The sequence below is a fragment of the Monomorium pharaonis genome, chromosome 6 (assembly GCF_013373865.1).
Source record: "Monomorium pharaonis isolate MP-MQ-018 chromosome 6, ASM1337386v2, whole genome shotgun sequence".
Lineage (NCBI taxonomy): Eukaryota > Metazoa > Arthropoda > Insecta > Hymenoptera > Formicidae > Monomorium > Monomorium pharaonis.
This window is the reverse complement of record NC_050472.1, coordinates 3,602,621-3,628,227: the sequence shown is the minus strand read 5'-3', so window position 1 is coordinate 3,628,227 and position 25,607 is coordinate 3,602,621. Positions and strand designations below refer to the sequence as shown.

Here is a 25,607-nt window from a genome sequence, read left to right as displayed (position 1 = left end):
GACGACCGTGCAGCGTATTTTAAATTCGCCGTTCTCGAAAAATGTTAACGTTACGTTACGCGCGCCGAAATTCGCGGCGCCGCGCGCCGTCCCTTTGTGGCGAAATACGCGCCGCGTCGCGCGGCTGTCAAATTAAGTATCTCCGCTGCAATCTTGAATGAGGTGGTTGAATTCGCGGGACGGTGGAAAATTCAATTTAAAAAAATTCGCACAATGTGAAAATTCCGGAGTGTTCCGCGTTAACTTATTCGCGCGTTCCGCTTGTAACTGAATCGCACATTAATTTCGTTGAGATAAAAAGTGCACCGAGTTAATTATTATCTCTTCGGTCCAAGAGAGCCTTTAGTATTAAATCAATCGAGGCTCTTCTATTTAAATTATAAAATTTTTCACTCACAGAAAAAAATTGGAATTTTTACTAAGGGGTAGACTGATACGAGTTTCCGTGGAAGAAAAAATCCAAGTTCTGGTGGAGGCGATGTTTCTGCACCGTGAACACATTGCAGCGTCCTTCTCGCGTTTAGCGATTTCAATTACCGGCGCTTTAACCATCGTGGGGGGCAACGACAACCAAATGCGTTTTTTTCCCCCTCGTGTGATCTCTACGTGTATGCAAATTTCGCCATTAAAATGTTTTCGCGCCGCAAGAGACGGGGCCCTTTGAAGAGCGCGCCGCAACTTTCTCGTCTCGTTACCGATCGAAAACCGGCCGTCAGAGGAGAAGAGAGGCTGCTTGCTCTAATGCTAATTGTGCGCCGTGTTACGTTATACGCAGCACACTCTGCGCCCGGACTCGCCAGGAATGCGCTTTTCGTGCACTTTGCCGGCCGGGAATAAATTCTGCGGCCGGCGGTTTCTCGGCCAAAACCGCCGCGCGGCCTTTGTCCTCTTCACGCGCGCAGGAAAGTGCAGGTTTTTGCTAAAGGGTATGCATAGCCCGCAGCTTTCGCAGTTAATTAATTAGCTTCGGGCAGAAGCGTAGTCGGTGCACGGGCGAAAGTGTGCGCGGGGGATCTCAACGAAAGCATATTCGCCCTTTTTCACACAACGGGAGAAACAAGCTTTCCGTTTCTGGGAGAAAGAAACACGGGCGAATTCTCCTCCCGCGCCGCGAGAGTACGTTAAAATTAAATCGTCTCATGTCGTTCCCGTCTTATTTCATTGTCATCCTTATTAATTTTTTTTTTTTTTATCGAACTCGACATCGCTCAAACAACGTGCCCCGACAACTCGAGGAAAGTTAGAAATATAAAATTGTGATATTTCACAATCGACAAGCAGTAAAAAAAAAAAAGAAGAGATGATTTATATCGTCTCTTTCCCTTTTATAACTCACGAGATTGATCTTTAGTGCCTTCGCGCAGTGTGCGAGTAACACGGGACTCGTGCCGGGAGATTTCGAGAGTGTGTGTGACATATCACCTCCATCCGCGCGCGTCCCCTTCGACGTTTCTCGATCGATCGTGCCGGCCGGCACGATTCCGCCCGCCGGTCGGTCGGTCGGTCGAGAAAATGCGAAAAATCCGAGCGACCGAAATGCCATTCGATGGCACGTTTGTTTCGTTTGACTCAAGTCTTTTGCCGGCCGTTAATCGAAATCCCCCAGGCCCGGGGATTCGCGAATCGGAACGTCGGACGGCACGTCGGACGTTTCCTTCTCTGAGGCGGCCGAAAGACGGTTGGAGAGGGACGGGCGGGGAGTGGGAAATTGAGACTGCATCCATCATCCTGCAGCCGTCGTCGCGTCTCAAAGAAGTCGAGGGACGATGTAGTCCCTCGGCCCTATAGCCGAGAAGACGCCTCGCCGGCTAAGGTAAATGTTGTCTCACCTCGCTCACCGAGCGCACGAGGGCAGTGTAAACAGATCCTCCCCCGGTCATATTTAACGTTTCCTCAACGCCCGAGCGAGCGAGCGAGCGAGCGAGCACTCTCACCAGGGCAGGACACACACCTGTCTGGGAAAAGATTTTCCCTCTCTCGCGACTTTTCCCGATATTAAAGCTCGGCCAACACACCGTACGTGGTACGTACGTATGGACGTGCATAGACACGCGACGTGTTATTCCGAGCGTGATATATTAATGGCGAGATTATTCTTGATTTATCTTGATCCCTCGAGATTGCGACAGTCGACGAAAGATACGTCGTCCGAACGGCTTCACCAAATCTACGGATATCTTTTTCTCTTCTTTCCTTCCCCCCTCCCCCCATAATTCTTTTACAGGTGTATACAGGACGTCCCCGAAAATCGCGAATCGAATAGCACGAAAGTTCTCGAGAAATTAAGTAGGATAATTAGATTTTGTTAAATTTTCATTTCAATCTGTAGTTTTTGGAGAACCTTTTTGCTTTAGTATTTTGTATAATTCCCTCAGTCTCCTCTACATTCGTTATTCCATCGGCTCCGCTGTTGATTCTGTAGATTATTATTCGCTCCGAAATTTTCAATGCCAGTCGATTGCTCTCCGAAGTTCTCTCGGTCAACTTCCGCTGGCACGCCGCCCGATCGCAAAGGGCTCACGGCGCTCCGAAAAATCTGACCTAACGCACAGAGAGCCCGAGAGTTTGCGGAAAATGAACCACCGGTCCGAAATAAACGCTACGTCATACGTCAGCGAAGTTTCCCCCGTGCATATTTCACGGCGAAATTTCGGGCGGAGTTACGATTGCCGCGTTAAAGCTCAAAATACAACAGGGAAGAGGGAAGTAAATTTAAAGAGCAAACGAGTATGTAACGAGTTCGAGTATTCTCATAACGATATAGAAGTTTTTGGTTTTCCGACGCGCGTTTTCAACACTGATTATTCATTCTCGGAAAAGTGATTCCATTGTCGTTCGACATGCACGCATCTCTCTCTCTCTCTCTCTCTCATACTTTTGTCCTTGCTTCTCTTCCTCTTCTCTCGTTCCACGAGGAAATCTAAAATACAAAAATTCCCACTACCGGAATATTGGGACTGGGAGAGCGAGAACGCGATGCGGGATTCGAGATGGAACGGCGGCGAAGTTCAGACGAATCGACGGAGCAACGAAAAAACGAGCCGTTGATTAAAGACTTTTTACATTCCCCTTTGGCCTTTGACGTTTCGAGCCGCGGCGCGCTCGAACATCCATCGCTCTCTCTCTCTCTCTCTCTCTCTCTCTCTCTCTCTCTCTCTCTCTTCCTCTCGCGAGTTTCTCGAACGAGCGAGCGAGCGCATTTGCTGTGCTCGATCGACTTCAAAGGAGTTCTCCTCTCTCTAGAAGCGCCTCCATTCGACCGTCCTCGTCGCTTTGCACACGCGTGTACCTCGCATTCGCGCGTTTGTTCGTGGAGAGACACACGTTCGCGACAGGTCGTTCCATTCCATTCCGACGCTGGGAGTAGCTCTGCCCGACTTCCGTCTTGTTTCATGACTTCCTACATGCGCGAGAACTGTCGGGCGACGCTTCAGTCAGACACTTCGCAAGCTTATGACGTTTAATTTAAATATATATCTAATAGACGTTATTTTGTTGAAGAACTCGCATAATTATACATAATATTAAGAGCAGTAATATGTTTACAAGCAGAAAATAGACATTTTGAAGGAATAATATAGTTAGAAGAATATCATTTATCTAAAGTTATAATATTAAAAATAATAGTAAAGTTATAAAATAATAAAATTGTATGGTATTTATCGCCTATTTACGTATTTCGATAAGTGAGTCGAATTGAACGTGTATGAATTTTTTGTTGTTTTTGTCTCGAGTTCGTTTCTGAAATTGCCCACGTAGAAACACTCTGTATATCCATATTTCGTGAAAAAAAAAATTTTTTTTAAGTAACGCAGATTGTCGCAAAGAATCGGCGTAATAGCATCTTTATTTTAGTTAAAACGCTTCACCGACAAATGTATCGAACCGTAACGTAATTATAGAACAAAGACCTGTCACACTAGAAATTCATAGATCGCAGGGTCCATATATCTAAGTCCGGCGAACTTAACGGAGTTAAATCGCGTTAGTAGTGTCACAGTCGTAATTAAGGGTCCTTTCTAGGAGCTGATTGCACTAACGTTCGTTAGTGCGGCAACTCCGGTTGACTAAATGTTGTCTACTCGTCTATGCCACAGATAGGTCTGCAATCTGGAAAGGAATAGGGAGTTGCTAACCGGGGTGGTTTAATTCAAAGTGCTTCTACCTACGCGGGAGCGGTAAGCCAGATCAATATCGTAATGTGACCGTAATTATAATCTTATTGCCGTTGAAATACACGCGAAGGTGCTTCCTTCATTTTAAATTCTTACGTAATCCTACGGCTGAATTGATAGAAAATACACTTGGATTATTAACAAATGATGAAATCGGGTGATGAAATAGAGCCGGGTGGAAGGAAATAAAATTTTCTTGAAAGCTAGACCCGAAGAGCCGGTCACTTGAGCCATTTCACGAGAGAAATGCGACCTTATTGCGCCCGATACTAGGATCGCGAGTATCGTATTCCTAACTGGCGACAACTCTTACTTGGCCTGTACATACGTCCGTCCGGCAACGTAATTCCTCATATATTCTTCAAGCGTCTCTCCTCCACGGATGAGCGAATCGCGGATGGTTAGGCAATCCCTTCTCCGGTAACAACAAGAAGAGAGGGAGGACGCGGACAAATGACGGGCTAATCGACGGCAGGAATGGCCTTTCAATGTCGCTGGGCCGCAGGTCCATTTCGCGTTTTTCCGACGAGAGATAATCCGGCCGGGGGCGACGGTTGGTCTCTCGTCTAATAGCCCCCGATACACGGACGGGGTCATCCATCCCGCGGAGTATGCGGCAGTTTACTTAAACCCTCGGCGTCTCGCACTACATTCCTGAAACATTCATCAGGCGAACGGCGTTCCCTGTGATGCGGCTCTCGTTGCGAGAGATTTACCTACCTATCCGCCCACCTATTCGTCTCGGCCCCGTCCTCGCGAGAGTACATTACTTGATAAATAATAGACTCGCGCACCTGAAGAGACAATGGGACTACGGCTTCCATGCCTACTTTGGCTAGATTAAACCTCTGCGAATTAGACCGCGGCTGAAACTCGGTGAGAAAGCGCGCCATTTATGGAGAAACCCAATTTGCTCTATGCGAGTTATCCGTTTCTCAGTCGCGTTTACCTTAATTTAAATATTGAAAGATAACCTCGGCGTATAATAACGGTACGGTTCCATTAAGGAGAACGAAAGAAATTGTTGCACTTACAAAGATATGACGAATGATAAAGGAATTTTATCGTTCATAAAATTGGATTCCTTAAATTTCAAACGAGTTTTTATTTATTTCGCGATAAATATTGCCATACGTTTGCGACCTTCGACGACAGTCTACACTCTCGTGAGTCGTAAGAATCGGCCAATCCTTTCGCTCGACAGTGTTCAGTCTTACCGGTCGCCCGTAAGGTTCGGCCCAGCGTTTCTCTCGCTCTGACGAGGGTGCGATTTTAGAAGCTCGGCGATCACGACGAGCTTAGAGCCGTAACGCTTGCGGTTCACTTTTCGACCGATCGCCGTAAGATTTATCGTGGCGTTCCATTCGATTCGCAGGTTTCTGAGGTGTGCTCTCGAGTGTGCCCAGGGCTTTCGGCCGGTCGAAGGCTATCGCTTACCGACTAACCTTTCTCATTTGTTTTCCCATTTCTCTCGCCCTGCCGCGAGTTTCTTCCTACTTAATGGACAGACAGGGGCGAACTCGAATTTATAGTTGCGGCTAGCCGTAATGAGGAGAACGTTATTAATAACAATAGATGTGTAATGAGGTTTTGTAGAATGATGCGCGCCTTATTGACTGGTACTAATTAAAGAGCTCAATTTTATGAGGATCTCTCTTTCTTGTACAAGGGTTCCTGCTAACCGCTTTTGCTCTTTTCCCTTCTCATCTCTTCTACCTTTAAACGGGCATCCTTTAGTTTCACGTTTGAAAGAACAACGGGTCATCGAATGGAACAATTTAAAAAATTCGATTCACGTTACAATACTATTGACAATTCGAAGTAACTTCGTAAGATTGTGAATTTGAGTTAAACAGCGTCTGGTAAATTTAAAGCCAAAAATAGAAGGAGCGAGGACCGCGTCGGTAAATGTTAAACGATCACTTATACATTCCCTACGCTTTTACAAAACGTTTTTACGGTCACGGTAAACGACGAGAGGGCTCACGTTCCTTGATACGCTTTTGGCGCGCGGCGAACGAATAATAAACGAGACGTCGGCCGATTCGAGGCACGCGTCTCGATCGTCGTCGTCGTCGTCGGCGTCGTCTGTATTCATGACGCCCGCGCGCTCACGAAATATCTCGCGGCGTTTCCGGTCCGGGGAGTTATCAAGGTGTGTGCGAAGAAACAAATCGAATAACCCGTAATGCCATTTTCCGTCGTCGTTTGGCGAAGGGGTTGGGTGAGGCTGCGGCGAGAGGGAGGGAAGGAGGGCATGTATAGTAGGAAAATTCACTCTCACGAAATGGCTGGTGGCTGCGCGTACGTCGAGTTACTCCCCTTCTCTTCCCCGCGTCGCGTCGGGGTGATAAATTCGATACGTCTTTTCGCCGATACCCCCCTGAGAGTCGCCCCCGACGAGGCTCCCGCGCGTCGGAATACGCCGGCACTGCCGAGAGACACCGAGTATAGGAAGATGCATCCCATCACGTACGTGCACACGTGTACGTACCTCGGCGAGAGCACGTACGCACACACGTGCACGCAGTTGCGTCGATGATGGCCGGAGAGAGCTATGTGCACGTAAGATATTTCTTTATTCCGCTCACGGCCTCGTGCAGCCGGGCTATCGTACGCGATACCTTCGATTTTTATTACGATCCATCATAATTCAAACGAACGTGAAACAGGATGAAAATTTGTGATGTTGAGTCATCAGCTTATTTTTCAGATATTTCCCAGGAAAAAGTGCAGGCTCTAAATATGTATGTGAAATATTTGTAAAGTAAGCCCTTTTTACGTCACTTATGCTCTAACATTGCTAAATTATTTCTTACGATAATCAAAGGAGTTAAACATTTTCTTGAATTATAAGCTTTTATTTGAATTAATTTGTTTTTAATTTGCCGTTTAATTTAAACATATTCTCCAGAGAGTTAAATATTAATTAGGTTTTAATTTAATATTTAAATTAATATTTTAATTTGTAACTTGATAAATATTTTATATTTCAAATTAATAAAAAAAAGTTCAAGGTTTGATTTTGTTAAATTTTTATGAAAAAAAGAACACTCCGCGCAATTAGTTTAATTAAGAATCTCCAAGAAGACCCGAGTAGCAGAAATGGCAAGAATTGAGAGGAACGTTTGCGATGGTCGCAATAGCCGTGCACACTAAGCGCTAGTCGTACTGATCCGAAGTGCCAGGCGCCGTTCGTGGTTCGAAACCCGACGCGGTCGAAAAATCGAGCGGCGCCAGCGCCGCTAGGCAAGTAGTAGTAAGCAAGATATAGTAGGCAACCATACATACGTCTCTGTTCTTCCCTTATCCACAGATCAGCTCCTTGTGTCGCCTCTTCAGTGGTACACATAGGCGTTTCCCTTCTGTGGAGATAAAAGTTCTGGGCGCTATATTCTAGAATCAACGCCATTGTTCTAGCAATACGAGTACCAGCAACATATACATATTTTACTGAATCTCTTTTTATATTTTTTAAATCTATTTAAAATAAAGAATAATTAGATGAATGTAGAAAATTAAAAAAAAAAAAAGTTAATTTTTGATACTAAATGTGTGTACGTAAAGAGAGATAAATAAATAGATAATGCGCTTATTTAAGAGTTTTAAGCAAGTCCTCTAAGAATATACAAATAAAAATAGGAAAAGTAAAAATAAAATAAGTAGCAAAAAGAATATAAGAAATATAAAAATGAAGAATAATATATATAAACTAAAGGAATATAATAAAAGTAAATAATTCACAGAATATAATTAAAATGCAGAATAGAGCATTATGATATTTATAAAAATATTTTTACAAATTAAACGTATAAATTCACGTGGCTAAATGAATAATGGCGTATTTTTAGAAATTAAGAACCAGCAGCGTACGAAGATAGTCACTGGGGAGATTCCGCTAGATAAAAATAATGTTTCCGTTACGCGTTCGTGACCGTCAGGCTCCGTCAGATTCACCACCGGTTGCAGCTGTAATCCCGCGACCGTCGTTGCAATTTTCGAGGCCATAGCATTTTCCGCCGTTGCCGCAGACGTGGGGAAATATTGGCGCTTCATGCTCGAACCGGCTGAAGTGACTCGGAATAAAATAGGATTAGCTCGCAATTGCGCGCGACCTACTGATACGAACTAACGTTCTCCTCTCCCCCTCGTCCCTTTCGCAAACCAGCGGAAATTTGCATAATTAAGATATTCAAACGATTGCACTGCCAAGTTTCCCCAGTGATCGTGACGTTTTAACGTAGAAATTAACGCGAGCGTCCGTGAGAATTTTCGACCCGATTAATCGCCGCGGAACAGAAAATATCGCGAGAAGTTTCGCGAGAACAATGACACGCGTTTCATTTTAATTCATAATTGCGCACGGCAATTAAAAAGTTTGGCGAATTCCGCAACTCGTATCTGCGCTCGTTATGGAATTCGAAGGTGAAGAAGATCCATCGTTTATTAAACGACGATCGAGTACGCAAATGAACACTCGATATCGGAGCTGGGGCAGGCAATGGAAAGAAGATAACTAAAAAAAGTGAGCAAGAAAGAGAAAGAGAGAAAGAGAGAGAGAGAGGGGGGGGGGAGGGAGGGGAATAATCATGAACGAAACGTAATGAAAACCGGTCGGTGAGTCGATCGGCAACATTATTCTTGAGTTTCGCCCGGCGAGCAAACGGACAGGCTTACCGATTCGACAAACCTAATAAAGTTTGTAGACAACTCGGTGCTCGGAGTGTCGGCTAATCGCGCGCGATGGAAACAAAACGGCGCGGCTGCTACTTTTCCGGCACTCGTTTTTCGTGCACAACCGCACAAACGTGTACACGTGTACTCGAGCACCGAAGCGCGAGGGAAGCTCGCACGTGTACTCGTATAATACACGTGCACGCGTGTTGCGTGCGTGCGTGTGTGTGTGTGTGTGTGCGTGCGTGCAAGAAAGAGACAGAGGATGCGTTCCAGCGGGATGTGTACGCGGTCGTACACCGGAACAACTCGCAATCGATACGCAAATCCGGGCCAACCGTACGAGAGAACGCGATACATATAATTTTTTTTTCCTACCTTTTTTCCCTCCCGTTTCGTCGCTTCCGTTGCGCGGGAATTTATCCCTGCGTTTGTTTTTCGCTTTGCCGGTGATTTTCGTGTCCGCGGCCGGAGTCAACCCCCGTTTCCCATTCCAGCCGGCGCGAGCGGTGTTTCTTTTCATTAATAACGAGCGTGTTAATCGTGACAGGAGACGTTACGTTCACGGAAGAGAATGGAATGCGCGGTTGGAAATTTTTTCACAGGGAGAAATGATTCGAAGCGACGACGCGATGGCCGGCCGATATCAATTAACAAAATCGAACGTCACGAAGAGAGAGAGAGAAAGAGAGAGAGAGAGAGAGAGAGAGAGAGAGGGAGGAGGTGAGGGGATAAGATGGATCCGGAAGCCAGCGTGAAATCTTCGCGAGGGAAAAGCGGCTCTTACCATTTCCGCGATAAAAACTCTATTACCCAGTGTGAGCCGAATGGCGACAGTCTGAAATCGAGCCGCTGAAAGATGGCCGGCAGTAATAATGACGTTCTCCCCGGAGGACATAGGTCGGTTATGGAAGAATACGGTGTAATAACCTTCGTGGCCCAGATACCGGGGAGGAAAATCGAAGCCCGGGACAAGACATATTGGATGCTCGGAAGTAGTTTCGTCCGGAGCTTTTTGTCCTACTTCTCTCCGTCGAGCGATCCGCCGGGTTGCGCCGATCCTTTACCGACGACTTCCAATCCTGACCGGGGCATCGAGACGCGCGCGTATCCCCGGCTGTATCCTGTAGAGGACCGGATCTCACGACCAGAATCTCTCCTCGAGTCGCTTCTTCGCAGCTTATATTCGGATTTTGCCGATAAATAAAGGCTACGTCCCGCGAAATATCGCCAAGTTCAGTGGGAACTTGAACGAGAATAAAAATATTTTTTTAGCGGAGGAGAGACATTTGAATTATTTCCAAACTATGACTTATGAATAGTAGAGTAAAGAAAGATGCCATGTGATATTAAGTACACCGTCTATATTCCAAAAATATATTGAATTTCCCCGATAAAACCGCGAAGAAGTTTAATCTTTAGCCGAGTATTCAAAGATGAGTATTGAAAAATGAATCGCACTTTGGTGCCCACTACCGCTTTATCCGACTGCGACATCGAGAGTAGACCGAATTGCTCGCCTCTTTTTTTTCCCGGCGAAATAACTCGTCTCGCTGGAATAATAATTCGGGGGGGGGGGGGAGTAGAGGGAAAAGAGAGTCTCCAATTTATCGTCCGCTTTATAGAATTAAAAGGCAGCACCGCCGCCGCCATCGGCATCGCACGCGAAGTATTCGAAGAAGCGCGGCGGTCGAGGAACACAGAGTATCGGGAGATACTCTGAAATGAATTAAGAGGCCGAATGAATAATCTTCGGGGCGCCAAGACGGGGAGGAGGTACAAAGACCGCCGGTAGACTTTAGCCGCACGGCACTCACTCAACCTCTACTCTCTTCTTCGCCCCCCCCCTATTCCTCCGCTTCTCGAGTACCAGTGGTTCTTAATCAGGGGTGGATTTAGGCACTCTCTTCGAGAGAGCCTCCTCCGCGGGAGACTCGACCGGGGTAGATTTTTAAAAGGGCACGTAGACGCGACTTTCGCTCCGAGAAATAAAAAAAGACTTTCCGCACGAAGTATAATACAATATATAAATATGAAGGTAAATTCTCCTGTATTTACTTTCTATAGAAGTGCGAAAGGTATTTGCGAAATTTAAATTCAACGGATCGGCAGCCGTCGGAAGATTTAAGAACCACTGTCTCAGGATCCTCGCGACACCATCGTCGTCGCGCCTCGCCTCTTCCGCGCGGGCCTCCTCTTTTTCATCCGCTTTGCTTCCGCATCACCGAACTACCTACCCTCGAACAAGTCGGCGGCCGCCATTGTCTGAAAAGTTCCATTGAATCCTGAACTCCGGCAGTGCCGTCATAAAGGCTTCCTTGCCGGAATTAATGCGCGGGAAATGGAACTTTTATCGCGTTCGCTCTCGCGCCCTGCCGCGTGTCCCCCCCCCCCCCCGGGCGATTTCGCGACACGTGCGCGTACATTAATAAGGAATCAGAACGCGCGTGGGTGGCGCGCGACTTTGGTTTGAAATCTAGTTGAAATTGGATGGCTCTTGCCAGGAAAGGTTGTCGCGAGGCCGCTGCCGCGGGGGGACTTTGCGGATTTTTCTTTCCGCGATCTAAAACCGACACTGCCGCCGCCGCCGGTTTCCAATTACGTGAAAGTCGGCCAGCTGGCTCGGGCTCGGAGGAAACCACGCGGCGGATATTGCAAATGTAGCGGAAACGTTGCGGCGCATGAATTGAGATGGATGAACGCGTCTTATTTTCACCCGGCTTTTAGCGGGAATAATGAAAGCGAGTGAGGTCGGAGACACGCCGGCGACATGTTGGAGCGACGTCGCGTAAGCCCGGGGCAATTTGTCGCGGCGGTAAATTGCCGCACTTTGCCATCGGTTGAAAACGAATTCTTCGGTATACAAACGGTAGGAGTCAAGTTTGCCAAGGAGTTAAGGGATTAAGATCGATACCTCTTCGAATGCGCGAGCAAATAAATTATCTGCGCCAATCTATCATTCACCACCGTCGATCTATCATTACTGCCTAATCTCTCTCGGATCGGTTATTTCAAAGATAATCCCGTAATTCGTCCCCGGCAAACAATTTCCCCCCTCTCGTCAATACTACTTCACACAAGTATTCCATTATTTACGATTACCTTAACTTACGGGTCTTCGTCGAACTTGCGATCGGCATGCTTAAAGATAAACTAGTAGATTATACCGAGAAGTTGATTAAATACTCTTTAACAAGTAATCAAAATTAAATATTAATTTAATAATATTAAATATTACGTCAAGTTATATTTGAAAAAATACTGTTAAAATTAGTCTGCGTTAAAGCTAAATATTAATGTTATAATAGCAAATATTATAATGAAAATTATAACCTTTAAAAATATACGTTTTATCTCTCCCTAAACAAACAATTGTTTTTAGTAATAAAATAATTATTTAGCATAATGTTTTATTTATATAAAATATTAGTAAAACATGCGAAAATAAATGCTAAATTGATTTATAATACAATTTAATTTGATTTACGATCCAAGTCGAACGTGAGCTCGTCGTAAGTAAAGAGATATTTGAATGTAAAATACATAAGATTTAATATTCAATCGAATTGTTTGCAATTGTCTTAAAAATAGTAACAATAATGAATAGTAGATAACATACGTGTTAAGCGCGATCGCGCGTAAGTTTTGACGGTCCCGATAATATACTGCGACACGAAATTCGAGGGGATGCCTTTTACACTTCAGCGGATCGTTAAACGGCTACATTAATTTCGCGGAAGTTTTACGGCTCGTAAATCGTCGGACGTGTCCTCGGAGTTGACGATGAGCGATCGTTATTAGAGCGTCGTCTCGCCCGGCTGCCTCGCGGCTTGTACGGTGCACACAGCGAATCGATTGAATATTTTACCGCGTTTTACCCCAAGTGCACTCGCTTTTACGAGAGGCCAATTAGAAGCCCCGGACACAAATCCACGCCGATTAAGAATCGGGGAAGGAGTTTGGCGGTTTTTTGATCATACAAACGATCGAGTCGATATTTCGGCTCGTCCGACGTTAGGCACAAGTTAAACTCGTCGTCGAAAGCAATTTGTCAATTTAGGAGAATGCTATTTTCGAGGCATAATCAAAGAAATTTAAAGTTCAATTTACGTTATGCAAAGTTTTCAGTAAAGTTTCGAAGTATGCTAAAATAATTTAATATAATAGATTTAAATGTTATTCGTCAAAGAGATGATTTAGAGTTAGAGATTATCGATGTCTTAATCTATCTGAAAGCCACATATGTTTGTAAAAAACAAATATGTCGTCCTCTGTCACAGCCTCTTATTCCATTGTGCCCTAGATATCTTATGAGCTTTCTTGAACTTTGATTATTCACCGCGCTGGCGAAATTAAGAGAAAGTCCGAGTGTCTCGCTAGACGGATCAAGTTTCCACTGTCGCGATCCGGAGAAATAAAAGTCTCAGTCGGCTTTGGCGTTTCCGGAATGGAAATTAGATCTCATCGGCTAATGAGTGCGATCAACGCAGGGATGAAAGAATAATGCTCCACGTAGCGGCAACGGCATAACGCTTTGATCTGTATCGTCGTCACCGCGGTCAGAACAGTGTTAAATTGAAATAATTTTCAGACTCTGGACTTTATCAATCCCAAGTACTGCTGAGGGTGAATTTGCACCCAGATGTTAATTCAAGTTCAGTATAGTTTTTGTTATAAAAATTTTCATAGCTTTTTTACATTAAAATAATATCAATTAATTTATTACAATGTCTTCCAACTTCCAATTAAAGTAGAAATATAATGTAAAAAAGTTTTTACATTAAGAAAAATGGTTAATTATGTGAATAAATTTTAGCGTCAGAAAAGTACGAATAGCGTTTAAAAGTAAGATATTTTAAGATTTTAAAATGTGTACATATTTCTTTAATATATATATATATATCAATTTTTTAAAATGTGTCAAAATGTATATCAATTTTTATCTCGTGCTTTCAATAGAAAGATTTGCCTTTTATTGCACTTCGATAATAATAGTTTTACGACCGCGATCCGCATTTTTATTTCGCGATCAATTTCGCGCTTCACACACCGTCTTTTTATCTCGCGGCGGCGAACCGAGCCGTTACGAGCGTTAGCTAGATCGCATAATCCATTGTGCGAGCGCCCGACTTTGAGGCTCTATCCGCGTCCGGCGGATAATCCGAAATACAGAGCGTTCCAGCGGGCGAAAATTCCAACCCTCCCCCCGATGGCCGACTTTCCGCAGCGGCATCCAACGGAATTAGGGTAGGTCGGCGTGGTTTGTTTGTCTTTATTTGGAGCACCGCCGCGGGCTGTGGGATTTTGGAGCGGCTTACGGTCGATTATTGTGGGTGTATATCGGCAGAAATGGGTAGCGGCGGCGGTGACGGTGGCGGCGATGCTTGCCGATCGGTATATTGCACCTGTGGGAGAGTCGGGGTCAATCGACGTATGTGTCCCGCCTAAAGGCGCAATAGCGCCGCGCACCCGCATCCCTTAACCATCCCCCCCTTCCGTTACACGCCTCATCGGAAGGAAGTAAATGCAAATAGGTAAATGCAAAGGTTTGGCAATTTATGTGAGAAGCCTTTTATGGCATGCTGGTCATATTGTCAATAGATGCGGCTCCTATCTTTATAAATTTTATTTTATAGCTCAAGTCTTGTTTATAGTATATATAAAGATCGGTGTAAAGATAGAGATGGAAAGTATTTCATTTTTCAAATAAACCGTACGAAATTCTGCACATACGTAGTACGGCTTCACGCGAATTCGTATTCTTGGCGTGTGCTCGCACAATGTTAATAATTCGACCGCGCGATGAATTGCTGCAGTTAAATTACACGAGGGAGGGACTTTCGCGCGCACTTTTATGATAAAAGCTCGAGGAGCGGAGGCTTTTCTTTCTCGTTACAGTGAAGCGCGCGGCGTAATGACGATTTACGATGTTTTACTATGCGAGAACTGCCCAAAACATATATCTTGAAATAAAGCAGGATGAATATAACCACGTGTGTAACGTGGGGCATGTATCTTTTAATCCTCGTAAAATTTCCGCGTGTATCGCACGTATCTTGATTTCCGCGCGATATTTACGAATTGATTTGCGCGCATTCGTAATCAAAGGGATTCGAAGGTACTCTCTCGAATTAGACCCTGATTTTCGAACGCGGAACGCGATATTCTCGTTCCAGCGTCTGCCTTCGGTGAACTCGTTCCGAGCGTTCCGGGCCAAAGAAACGACGTTCCGCATTCGCGTCCGCATCATCCCCGGGAAAATCCCCGAAAAAATGCGGCGAGGCGCGAGGAGCCAACGGACAGTTGTTTCGACCGGGATGATCGATACGGCGTACGATTCGGCTCGACAACGCTTTGGCCCCGCGGATTCGATTCGACGGATGCGAAGTGCACCGTCGATCCGACAGTGGGATTTATCGCGCGTCGAAACGTCGGTGCGTTAAGTAATATCCCGGCGAGGCGAGATTTATTGGCGCAACTTCGGCCAACCTCGCGGATACGCAGCGTCCCCCCGAGGATGTGAGGGTGCATTGCGCATTTCGCGCTCTCCGCCAGGAAATAAAGTCCCTCCGGCCCGGGCGATGAAACCCGGGGGAGAGATCTCGCGGGGCTGCTCCTTATCGCGCGTATTTCCGCGTGCGCTATGAGACGCGCGAGATTGATGCGACTTTTTCTCATCCGTAATTATGTGCACCAGCTGTCGCGAATAAACTGTTCTCGATAACGCTGAGACGTGTGTCTCTTAATTAATTGCGACGTTTAAATCGTTTGTAATTTACTGACGACGCCGCGTTATAAAGTAATTTCGCGTACATGAGAGATAAAAAATATATTCAATGTGCGTTGATTGTAACAAGAGCAACGTCGAAAAGGGCCAAGGTTTTTGCACGAACACGTTCATTTCAATAGCAGCTTTCGCAGCAGGCCCTGTCTTTAGTTATTAGACTACCTGTTCATTTTGCGCGCAGATAAATCAGCGCCGCGTGAAATTTTCGCGTCTCTACGAGTTTCTCCTCACCGTCGTTTCGACGACGACGGTTCGGCTTCGAAAAGTTGCGACAGAGTTTAACGAGATCAAGGCGCGCTCGCGGGCGCCGCGATGCCGCATTAAGATACGCGGGATGATTGTTAGATACCAGAGCTACGAGAGCCGTAGGAAATCCCGCGGAAGTCGCTGCCATCCTCAGGTGTTTTCCTCATACTTCTCTCTCTCTCGGACTCGTGTTTTCTGTCTGCGCTCAGCTGCGATAGTCGGGGCGACTTCTCCCCAGACAAATTTTAATTACGGCCGCTTGCTCGACCCCAGGCAAACGCAAGAAGTTTTCGCGTTTCGAGTCGGCGACTTTGACATTTAACATTTCATAAATTATACGTAAACCATTATTTTCAAACTGCGATTAAAACATCGTGCCCGATTAATTTCGCTTGTATCGCCAATTTTAATTTACGCGACACTTCTCACTCGGACATCTCTTCTTTTTTTCCGTTCGAGACCTGAAGTCGGCAAATTTCATAAGAGTGAAATTCACGTGTCATCGCCTTGAAATCGGTAACGAGATAAATTCTCGCGAGTTCTTAATTAATTTTTTTTTTTTAACTTCTTCGCCGTTAAGGAAACGAGGATTAATTAGGAGCGGGGAGAGATTGCGTAGAGAGGAAATCCCTTCCCGAGACGAGAAACCGCGTGCGCGCGGAGGACTTCGCGCCGGGCGTTGTATCATCTCGGCTCGGGGTAACTCGAGGTGCATATTTCATCCCTTATTATTCGAGGGAACCGCGTGTTTCGTCGCCCGACCGCGCCGCCGACGAACGGCCGCGCTTTCATAACGCAGCTGCGAGCTTCTCCCCTTTCGTCTCGTTGATCCGTTAATTCATTTTATGCGACCGCGTCCCGCAAGCGGAGCGCAAACGACGCGGACGGCGCGCTGCATTAGCGCGTTAACTCGCCGACGTTTCTTTTTTCGTTGTTTATCGCCCGACAGTCGGTTTATCCCTGTGTCTGCGCCCGGTGAAACGTCGCCGCGTGCGCGATATTGTAATTCGTAATTTCCCAGCGCGGCTGTTGCTATCGCGAACAAGTCGTGTATCACAAAACGTCGCACCTTGTAATATTTTACATGGAAAGTCCCCTTTTATTAGAATATCTAAAAATTTCGCTGGATACAGATGTGATTTTGTTAAGCTATCAGAATAATTATGTATGACGCTGGCTCAAGCTGGCCGTTAAAACTTTTTTGTAGCATCGTTCATCTTGAACGTCTTTCAGAATTACTTTGATGGCCTAACCAAATTATTTAGATCTGTATCTATGCACAAAAGAGAATTTAGTGGCATTTACTTATAGTAGCAAGAATCTAATTTCCATATTATATAGATTCTTGCTTTTTGTATAACTAATTTTCTCCTCGTGCAGCTGAATATTTCAATTTCTTTGGCAAAACCGTTCTCTCTACAATTATTAATGCTATTTTTTTTCTATAAAAATATTTTCTGCAAAAAGCCAATTAATCATAATTAAATAAGTTGATCTTCAAATGGAAAACTCAAGACGCGCTACGTGTTACTCCGTAGACTTTAACGTTAGCTTTAATTCTAAAGAAAAAAATTGTAAAAGAAAAAGAAGCTGCAGGGCGTAGTTGAAAAGTATAATTGAAAAATATACCTGAAACTAGAGAACAAGCAGCAAAAAAAAAAACAGCAAAAAAAATGTAACTAAAAGAATAATTTTAAAAACTCAAAGTATAACTAAGCGTAACAAAGTGTAACGAAATAGAACTAAAAAAGAAACGGCTTCTCTTCACGTTGAGTTAGAGAGGGGTAGGTCTCTCGTGAAAGTGACGAGAGGCCGCGAAACAATTGCTATCGTCGCTCGCCGAGTCAGCGCTAGCTGCAGAGAGACTGGCGCTGCCAAGGAGGATGGGAATGAAGTAGCGAGAAGGAGAGTCCTTCAGGACTTCGACGGACCGGCGGCAAGCGGAGTTATGATCCCACAATATCCTCCTATGATTGGATACTCGGCAACTTTCCTGGCCAACCCTCCGCCGACGCGGCCCTTCACCCTGCGAGTTTTTAGCATCCCCTGCACGTTCAGCCCCGTCGTGACGATTCTCGTCCTTCCTTTCCCCTCTTCCTTTTTCTCGCTCGCGAAGAAAGACTCACCGTGCGAGAAGGTGAGGAGAATTGCGGTGTTTTTTTTGCATATCGTAAGAATACCGCGACCGTTCGTCGTTCCATTCGTTTTCTCCTCGATCGGTTCCTCGTACGAATATACTTCGATATCGATTACCACCGTAGCGTCCGCTGCGACGGGTGATGTTGCGTAACAGCTTTACCCATCTTACGAGCCAACTTTACGTAACTACGAATTCAGGCGGCGCGCGGCGGAGAAACACGCGCCAGTCTAATTGCAGCGCGGAGCAATTCGCCGCCGACAACATCTCGAAACAGGAATTTCCCCGGACATCATCAGAATTGCCGAACGCCGCCTCCGTCGCCGCATCCCGGATCCCGGTCACGCGCGACGCGTATCGATCCTTCGATCCCTCCCTCTCCCCTTTTTTTTTCTTCTCGCGGAGGAGAGCAGGTATTCGACTTCGCGCCTCCTCGGCTCGACCTCCGGCGTCGAGCGGAAAATTAAACAAAAAACCGTCATGATCCCTTTCAGCGGCGGGCAATCACGGAGGTTCGCCTCCCTCTCATATAGCCGGTCCGGAGGGGGTGGGACGAGGAGGGAAGGGGATGTCTAAGGGCTCGCGCAAGTTCCTTTTCATCGAGGATTTAATATCACCCTGCTGCTGCAGCAGTAGCAGCAGCATCGGAACGCGCCACCCCGTTTTGATCTGCGTGAACCCTTTTTCTTCTTTCATCTCTCCCCTTTTCGCTCTTCATGAAAGTGCCGTCACTTTGTTTCGCCGCGATGGTTATCAATAGGAAACTTCGCCGCTGCCGCGTACCTCAATTCTTTCGTCGCGCGCGTTTCAAAACACTCCTAATAAAATCCTCCGGGTGTTGCCGATCGCTCCGGAGCTCTAATGCGGAGTACGTGTCAGGTTTCGGACTTTTGCCGACCCCGGAGCTTTATAAGCCTCGAAGCCACGGCGAGCAAGGTGTGGCTTTTATTCCCTCGCCGAGGAACATTGTAAACGTAAAAAGTAAATATAAATTTTCTTTGTCGAGGTAATCCGAGAAGGAAAATTTTCTTTTGTTATACAAAACAAGTAGAAAATACGGACAACGGATCTCCCCCCTCCCCCCCCCCGGCGAAATGAATAATAGAACGGCGTGACAACTAATCGCACCCCGATCAATAATTTGCCGCTCGAAATATCTTCCCGTTGTATCATTAAATAATAGCGCGCCGCCGATCAGGCAAAATAACATGGATGGATAATGAATAATGATGCTCGTAATATTGCCGGGTAACGAGGTTGTTTCTCGGCGCCGGCCGCGGCAGCATGGTTGCCGGGAGTAATTCCAGCGGTCGGCGGATTCAATACGAGCCGTTGCGAGTTGTTACAAAAGTAGGGCGCTATCGTTAGCGGCGAGGGCGAGCGTAAACCTCGATAAACACGAAGTGTACTCGGTATTCTTTCGCCGATGCCTATCGTATTTTCGACTCGTCGTAATCTCCCCTCGTCCTCGATACCCAACGGTGGCAAATTGTTTTCCACCGCCGCGAATGGCCCGCATCTATCTGCCACGGCGAGATGTCTTTTATTACGAGACGGGACGTGGTCTGATAACACGAGTTTTATCGCCCGATGAAAGAATTCAAATCCGATAAATCTCTGCGAATGTCAAACGGCGAGGAAAAGAGAGAGTATTTATCTTCCCAAAGATAGTTTTAGCGCACATTGAAATATTTAAATGATAGTTTTAATATTGTATATAAAATTGATGCGCGTTACTTTTTCAATAACGCGCGCGCAAGTTGATGTTAATAAAAAATTTCAAATCAAAATTACAACGCTCTTTCTTTAATATTATCTTCGAGCCTATACACAAACATACGGACACAATGAATTTTAAATATCGATCTCTTGAATTAAATCGCGCATTGATGGCATCAATCTTCCCTACAAACATGCATAACTCTTATTAAAATCTCGAGAAGGTTTGAGTCCCGACTTAATTCGAGTCTCCAATTTCAAGAGCGTCAACATCGTGCTGTTGCCAAGCCGGATACAAGTATTACCTGGAAACAATTATCCTCCCGTCAATTCGCTGACGGATTTCGCGGAGCGCTCCGGAGGCCTTCCGGAGATATTTTTCAACCCTTCGGGAATATCATTCCAGTCGTCTCGCCTGCCCTCGAGAATATTATCCTCCCGTGCGTTGGCGAGGGGGAAAGGGAGGCTCTACACCCTCCCCCCCTGAGTCAACCCCATTCGTAGCTTCGTAATCCGCACGCGCGCATCGTACGAGCTCGTAAAACCGTGCAGTTCGTGCTCGTAAACATTCCTCGAGACCCTTTTCCTGGTACGAGCGGTGCCCTTTACGTTAGTCCAATCGTCCCTCACCTCCACTCCCTCCCTCTTGTGCTCGCGAATACGCGGCGTTACTTGCATGACCGACGGAAATCGCGCCTACCTGGAATCTCGAAGTCGCCGCCTGCGTCGTCGATACGATGGCCGCACTTGGAACCGACTAACGAGACGTGCTTGTCCCAGCGCTTGAGCCCATTGATGATCAAGATTGGCTGTAAAAAAAAAAAAGATACGTTAGTAAGAGATATCGAAAGTTCCTCTCTGGAATGAAGAGCGCGGCGAAGTCTCGCATAGGAATGAATAATGTTCACAATGCGCTAATGTAAGCTTTAATTTGCTCGATGAAGCAACGGTTCAACTAATCCGCAGACCGCGGACCGTGTAGTAAATTCGGAACGTTCCCGGCGCCTAGGCGCGCCGTCCATTTAATTGTTCCGAAACTATAAATTATTTTCTCACGTGTGTGCGTCACGCTCAGCTCAGCCCGCGATTAACCCGCGTTTCCATTTTACGATACCAGAAAACCAAGCGGAGATTCGTCTTCGTCGTGTCAACCGTTCGAGCTTCGTGATTAATCAGACAGAGTTCCTTCGTTAGCCGGCGCCGTGTGCAACTGACATGCGAGGATAACGTCTCCAGTTGGCGAATCCCTCCCGAGACGGAATTACGTTACGTCGTCGCGGCCTGTCGTACGCGCGATTATGCGCGAGGTTCCTACGTCTTCCCTTTCCTCCCGCCCACCCCTTCCTCATCCTTCAACATCCTCGCGAACCGGTCCATCCCGCCTCTACGGCGAGCGTGTCGTGGAAACACCGTGGCGGTCCCCTCCGTTTCCCCGCCGCGGTGGCGTGTTTCGGACAGGTCGCTTCATGTATTAATCATACGAGCGGCGAGCATAAAATGTTCGTCGCCCGACCAACTTTGAGAAAACGTAACAACAGCTGCACTCAACGGAGAAAACTGTCCGAGCCGTCGACTCACAGCGAGTCCCAACTCGATTTACCGGAAGGCTGAGCTCGATTATTTAACGACTGTAGGCTGTATTTATATTAATCGTTAAAAATATTATTAACTTTTAAGACTTTCATCGTGGCTATTCCATATCTGATAAATTTCTATCCATGGAAGTGTCTTGAAACTTCAAAGGTAATAAGTTATACATTTCATTTTTTTTCCAAAATGAGTTATAAGACCTTTGTTCTTATTTCCTGAATTTTTTTAGAGATTTTTTAAAATACTTTAAATAAAATCATTTAAAAAGAATAATATACGATTGTTTTTATAATAATAATAATGTTAAAAAAACTTGAATTCTTATTATTATTCCTTGTTCGACATTTTTTCCTCTCCATTCATGAAAATTATTTGAATAAAGATGAATATTTTTCTCGATAAAACTATATAAAATTTCATGTGAACAAGTTATGTCTGTCCAAGATTATTAAATTCTTTAAAGACGATTTTATATTCTCGCTTAAAATCAGTGATTTGACTTGAGACTAACTTTTATGCATTCATAACGAAATACGCGTCGTTTTATTTAAATTAGGATTTACCACGGTTTTGCAAGTTGACAATATTTCCAGGAGATGTTACAATAATTACGTTCGCTCTATATTTTACAACTTACTTTTCGTCATCCCACTCTCTAATCTCGTCCCGGGCGCGTCCTCGAAGATTACGTCGCGAAACATCGCGTCTACAGCATAATCCGCCACGCGGAAATCTCGCGCGAATCCTGGCAGGATGCGACGTCCATTGTCCGGGAAATATTATTCGCGAGGAGAGAAATTTTCAGCGTGGGAGGGACCCTCTAATTTTGAGGGCGCGCATCCGGCCGTGAGCCGCGACCGGATAACCGCTTGTTCCTCGTGAAGGAATTACGAAGTTCCAATCTTGCGACGAGTCTACTACCTTGACGACATTTAAGCTCACATTTAAATCTCGCATCAACATTTAACGCGAGGGAAGTGCAAAACAACACAGGGAGGAAGAAAGGTGAAAAGCGCGTAGGTGAAAACAAACGCGTTTAAACCATTATTCCCATTTCGAAACTTGTCTCATTTCGAATTCATATGTTGCTTCCGTTGAACATTTAATTCTGTCAAAAATTTTATATAAAACAAATATATATATATATATATATATATATATATATATATATATATATGTATGTATAGGGTAAACTCGGGTAAGTGGCCATAGTTTTTTTAAATGCAAAAAACATACTTTTAATTTTATTATTTTTTAATAGCGTTTGATATATTATTTCACTGAAGCTTTAAGAATGCAAAACATTAAAGAGAAAATACTTAATAAAAATTTTTTATTATCAAAATATTGAAACATGAACATTGGCCATCTTTCACAACTTTTGGGGAAAAGATGGCCATAGTATTATAGAACAGTTGGCTATACATTTTTTATGTACCTAACATTTGTAGAATAATAAAAAAAACTTATAATTTTACATATTTGGTTTTATTGCCACATATTATCACATATTTAATTTTATTTTTAAACATTTTTGTTCACACAAGTTTAAGATCAATTTAACTCACTGTCATTACTAAAAAAAAAACGTATATGACATGTCAAATTAAAATATTAGGTGTACAACTTAATTCTCGTCTTTTTTAATAAAATATATACATAAACACTTATCCCGAAATGTCATGGGCTATCTTGCCCAAACTGTGAGAGAAAAATAATCATAATATTTATTTAAAAAATAGAAAAGGAAATAAAAAATATAATTAAAATTCATATATTTTTGTTACGTGGGTAACGTTTATTGTGACAGAAAAACTGTAATTTATTCGACATTGTGGCAATTTTTAATAAACACGTGAAAAACTTTACAGGCAGTGAAAAGTAAAAACGTGATGTGACATCCACAATATCGTTATTTCGAATAGTGTACGCACGTAAACTACAATAAATATTAATTATCTTTGAAAATAATTTCGAGAACACATTATTTAGCAATTATTGGAAAAGTTATAGCCATTGGCCAACTTTTCCGTATGGCCATCATACCCTAACTTACCCTATATATATATATATATATAAAATACAGCACATGTACCTACTGCGTCAGCCGCGGGAAAATCTTGAATTCGTTACTCGATTTGCGTGTGTCCTTTTTGAGGGATCCGTGACCACGTATGCGCGCGAGACCGACTGTAGATCAGCGCGACAGGATTTCCTCTCGCAGGAGTCCATCTCCCTTTCGCTCCCCCGCACGCTGTGAAATCCCCCCCCCCCCCCCCCGTTGCAGCGTGTGCATAATGCATGGCCGATACGTGTTCGCGTTATGATATTTCTTGCGATAGAACCGGGTACGCCGTTACCCGCGGGTTTTCCACTTGCGTTCAGACTGCCGACGGATAACTCCCCGATGATACGGAATCCTCCCTTCCTCTCTACCATCCTCTCGCTTCTTTGACCGCTCTCTGCCTCGCGTATTGGATCCCGAATAACTCGATGCGTTTCTGATTTACTCCGTGTGTTCTTTCGCGCGAAGGGACACGAGGGGACTTGGGTATGGACTCCGTCTTCGGGAATCTTAAACATTTCGTAGGCGTCTCGTGAATCACGATCGGATGAAATTTGTTGATCGAGGATGTTTACAATTTCGAACAGGTTCTTTGAGATGTATTGGATTTTCGAAGGATGCTACTGTGGGACGCGTCGATATTCGACTTCGCGAGGAACTCTTCGGAATGGAATCTCGCACTTTTCTGCAGTGACTCCAAAAGATCTTTCCTTCCTGTTGCTTTTGCAAAAGAAAAATAATTTTCCACTATATATACCTAGTAGTGAATTTATTTCTACGGAAGATTTAATATCCATTTTAGAGATTTGCAAAGCCAGAGTTACGTGCGATCGAATAATTCGACAGTTTGCGTCGACAGCTTATTGACGCGAAGTTTCCGGAACCTCTTTCGCGTTTCGTGCACGTAACTTAGTAACGTGTTCTTCGTACAGCGCAAACGCGATATTAATATTTTCTATTCCATTTGTGGAAGTCATCTGTAAGAGAACTCAAAGTCAAAGCGGATAACCCGAAACATTTAGCTTCTTTGAGACTCGCCGCGGGACTTGTGTACACCGGATTTCTGATTACCCCAAGGGCTTTTCTATCAAGAGAAATATCCGAAATGACTCTTAGCACGAGAGTGGGAAGGGAGGGGAGGGGAAGGGGGGCTCCCAAGTTAACAAGAACCACAAAGCGAAATGCGAGCGACGTTTCGTGCAGCCGGCATTATGGTCCGACCTCGCTGCAGGTAGCTTTAGTAATAATAACATTATGCACCGCGGAGATGTGCTACAAAGGTCAGACAGAATTCCGGAGAAGCCGCGTGCGCTTCCGTCAAGGATACAGTCGAATATGAAGTAAGAATTTTGAGGAACACGCGGTTATTAGACCGCATTCACAAGGTTTTCGTGATATTACGACTTGTTAGCAACAAAATCACATTTCAACGAATTTTAACAGAATTTTGAGGATTAAGGATCCCAAGAAAAAGATTTTACAGAATTTTTTACCAGTGAACATTTTTTTTTTACTTGCACAGTTTAATTTTTGAGGAAAATTGACCGATCACTGTAGAACACCTTCGTTCAGAGTTCGTTTTTTACGCGTTCGTAATTTTACGGACGAGCAAATGCCAAGTTAAAGATCGAAGAAGATCTCGGGCAAGATGCTCCGACTATTACCATCTCTTGTCGCAATGAAACGAAACATTCTCGACGATTCAATCATCCGCGGCGCAATCATGCGCGCATTAAACGCTTGTCTTGGCAACAATAAAACCGCCCCGGGAGAATTCGCCGTACCGAAGCAATTTCAGATAATATTGGCGTGGAGATGAACCGGAAGGCGAACGAAGAAAAGTGATTAGAAAGTTCCGCCAGCGATTCCCCCGGCTGGATATATCGATGCGATTCCTGGCAATTTCCGTGCTGAGCCATCGTCTTCGATTGAGCCGGCGCATCGGACAGCGGCCGTGAGCGTCGCGTGCAATAATGCAATATCAACAATTCTTCATACGCGAAGCTCCTCCTTGAAAATTAGATACTGATATAAGAGAGGAAGGATATCGCGAGGACGAATTTAATTGGTAAATCAACGTCAAAAGAAATAATTGGTCAACTTTGATCTCCATACATCGCTGGTCGTTTATTATTTTCGTAGACGTTGAGCGCAGGACGATCTTCATTATTATTATTATTATAGACAAGAGCGATCGTTGGCTCGAGTGACCAT

At 44.8% G+C, this 25,607-nt stretch overlaps 2 protein-coding genes across 8 annotated transcripts in view; one reads left to right on the top strand and one right to left on the bottom strand.

Annotated features, from left to right (window-relative positions):
- Positions 1-25,607, bottom strand: part of LOC105837360 — a 184,464-nt gene that overhangs the window by 29,800 nt on the left and 129,057 nt on the right. For 3 of the 7 annotated variants that reach the window (XM_036289118.1, XM_036289119.1, XM_012682076.3), the window contains 2 exons: positions 20,439-20,547; positions 7,467-7,540 (listed from right to left, as the gene is read on the bottom strand). In XM_036289118.1, the coding sequence (XP_036145011.1) occupies positions 7,467-7,540; positions 20,439-20,547 (183 nt within the window). Of the gene's footprint in view, positions 1-7,466; positions 7,541-20,043; positions 20,548-25,607 lie in introns of those variants that run through there. The other 4 variants (XM_036289122.1, XM_036289123.1, XM_036289120.1 and 1 more) reach the window with 3 other exon arrangements.
- Positions 1-25,607, top strand: part of LOC105837359 — a 160,407-nt gene that overhangs the window by 15,648 nt on the left and 119,152 nt on the right. The gene's annotated exons all lie outside the window — the stretch shown is intronic.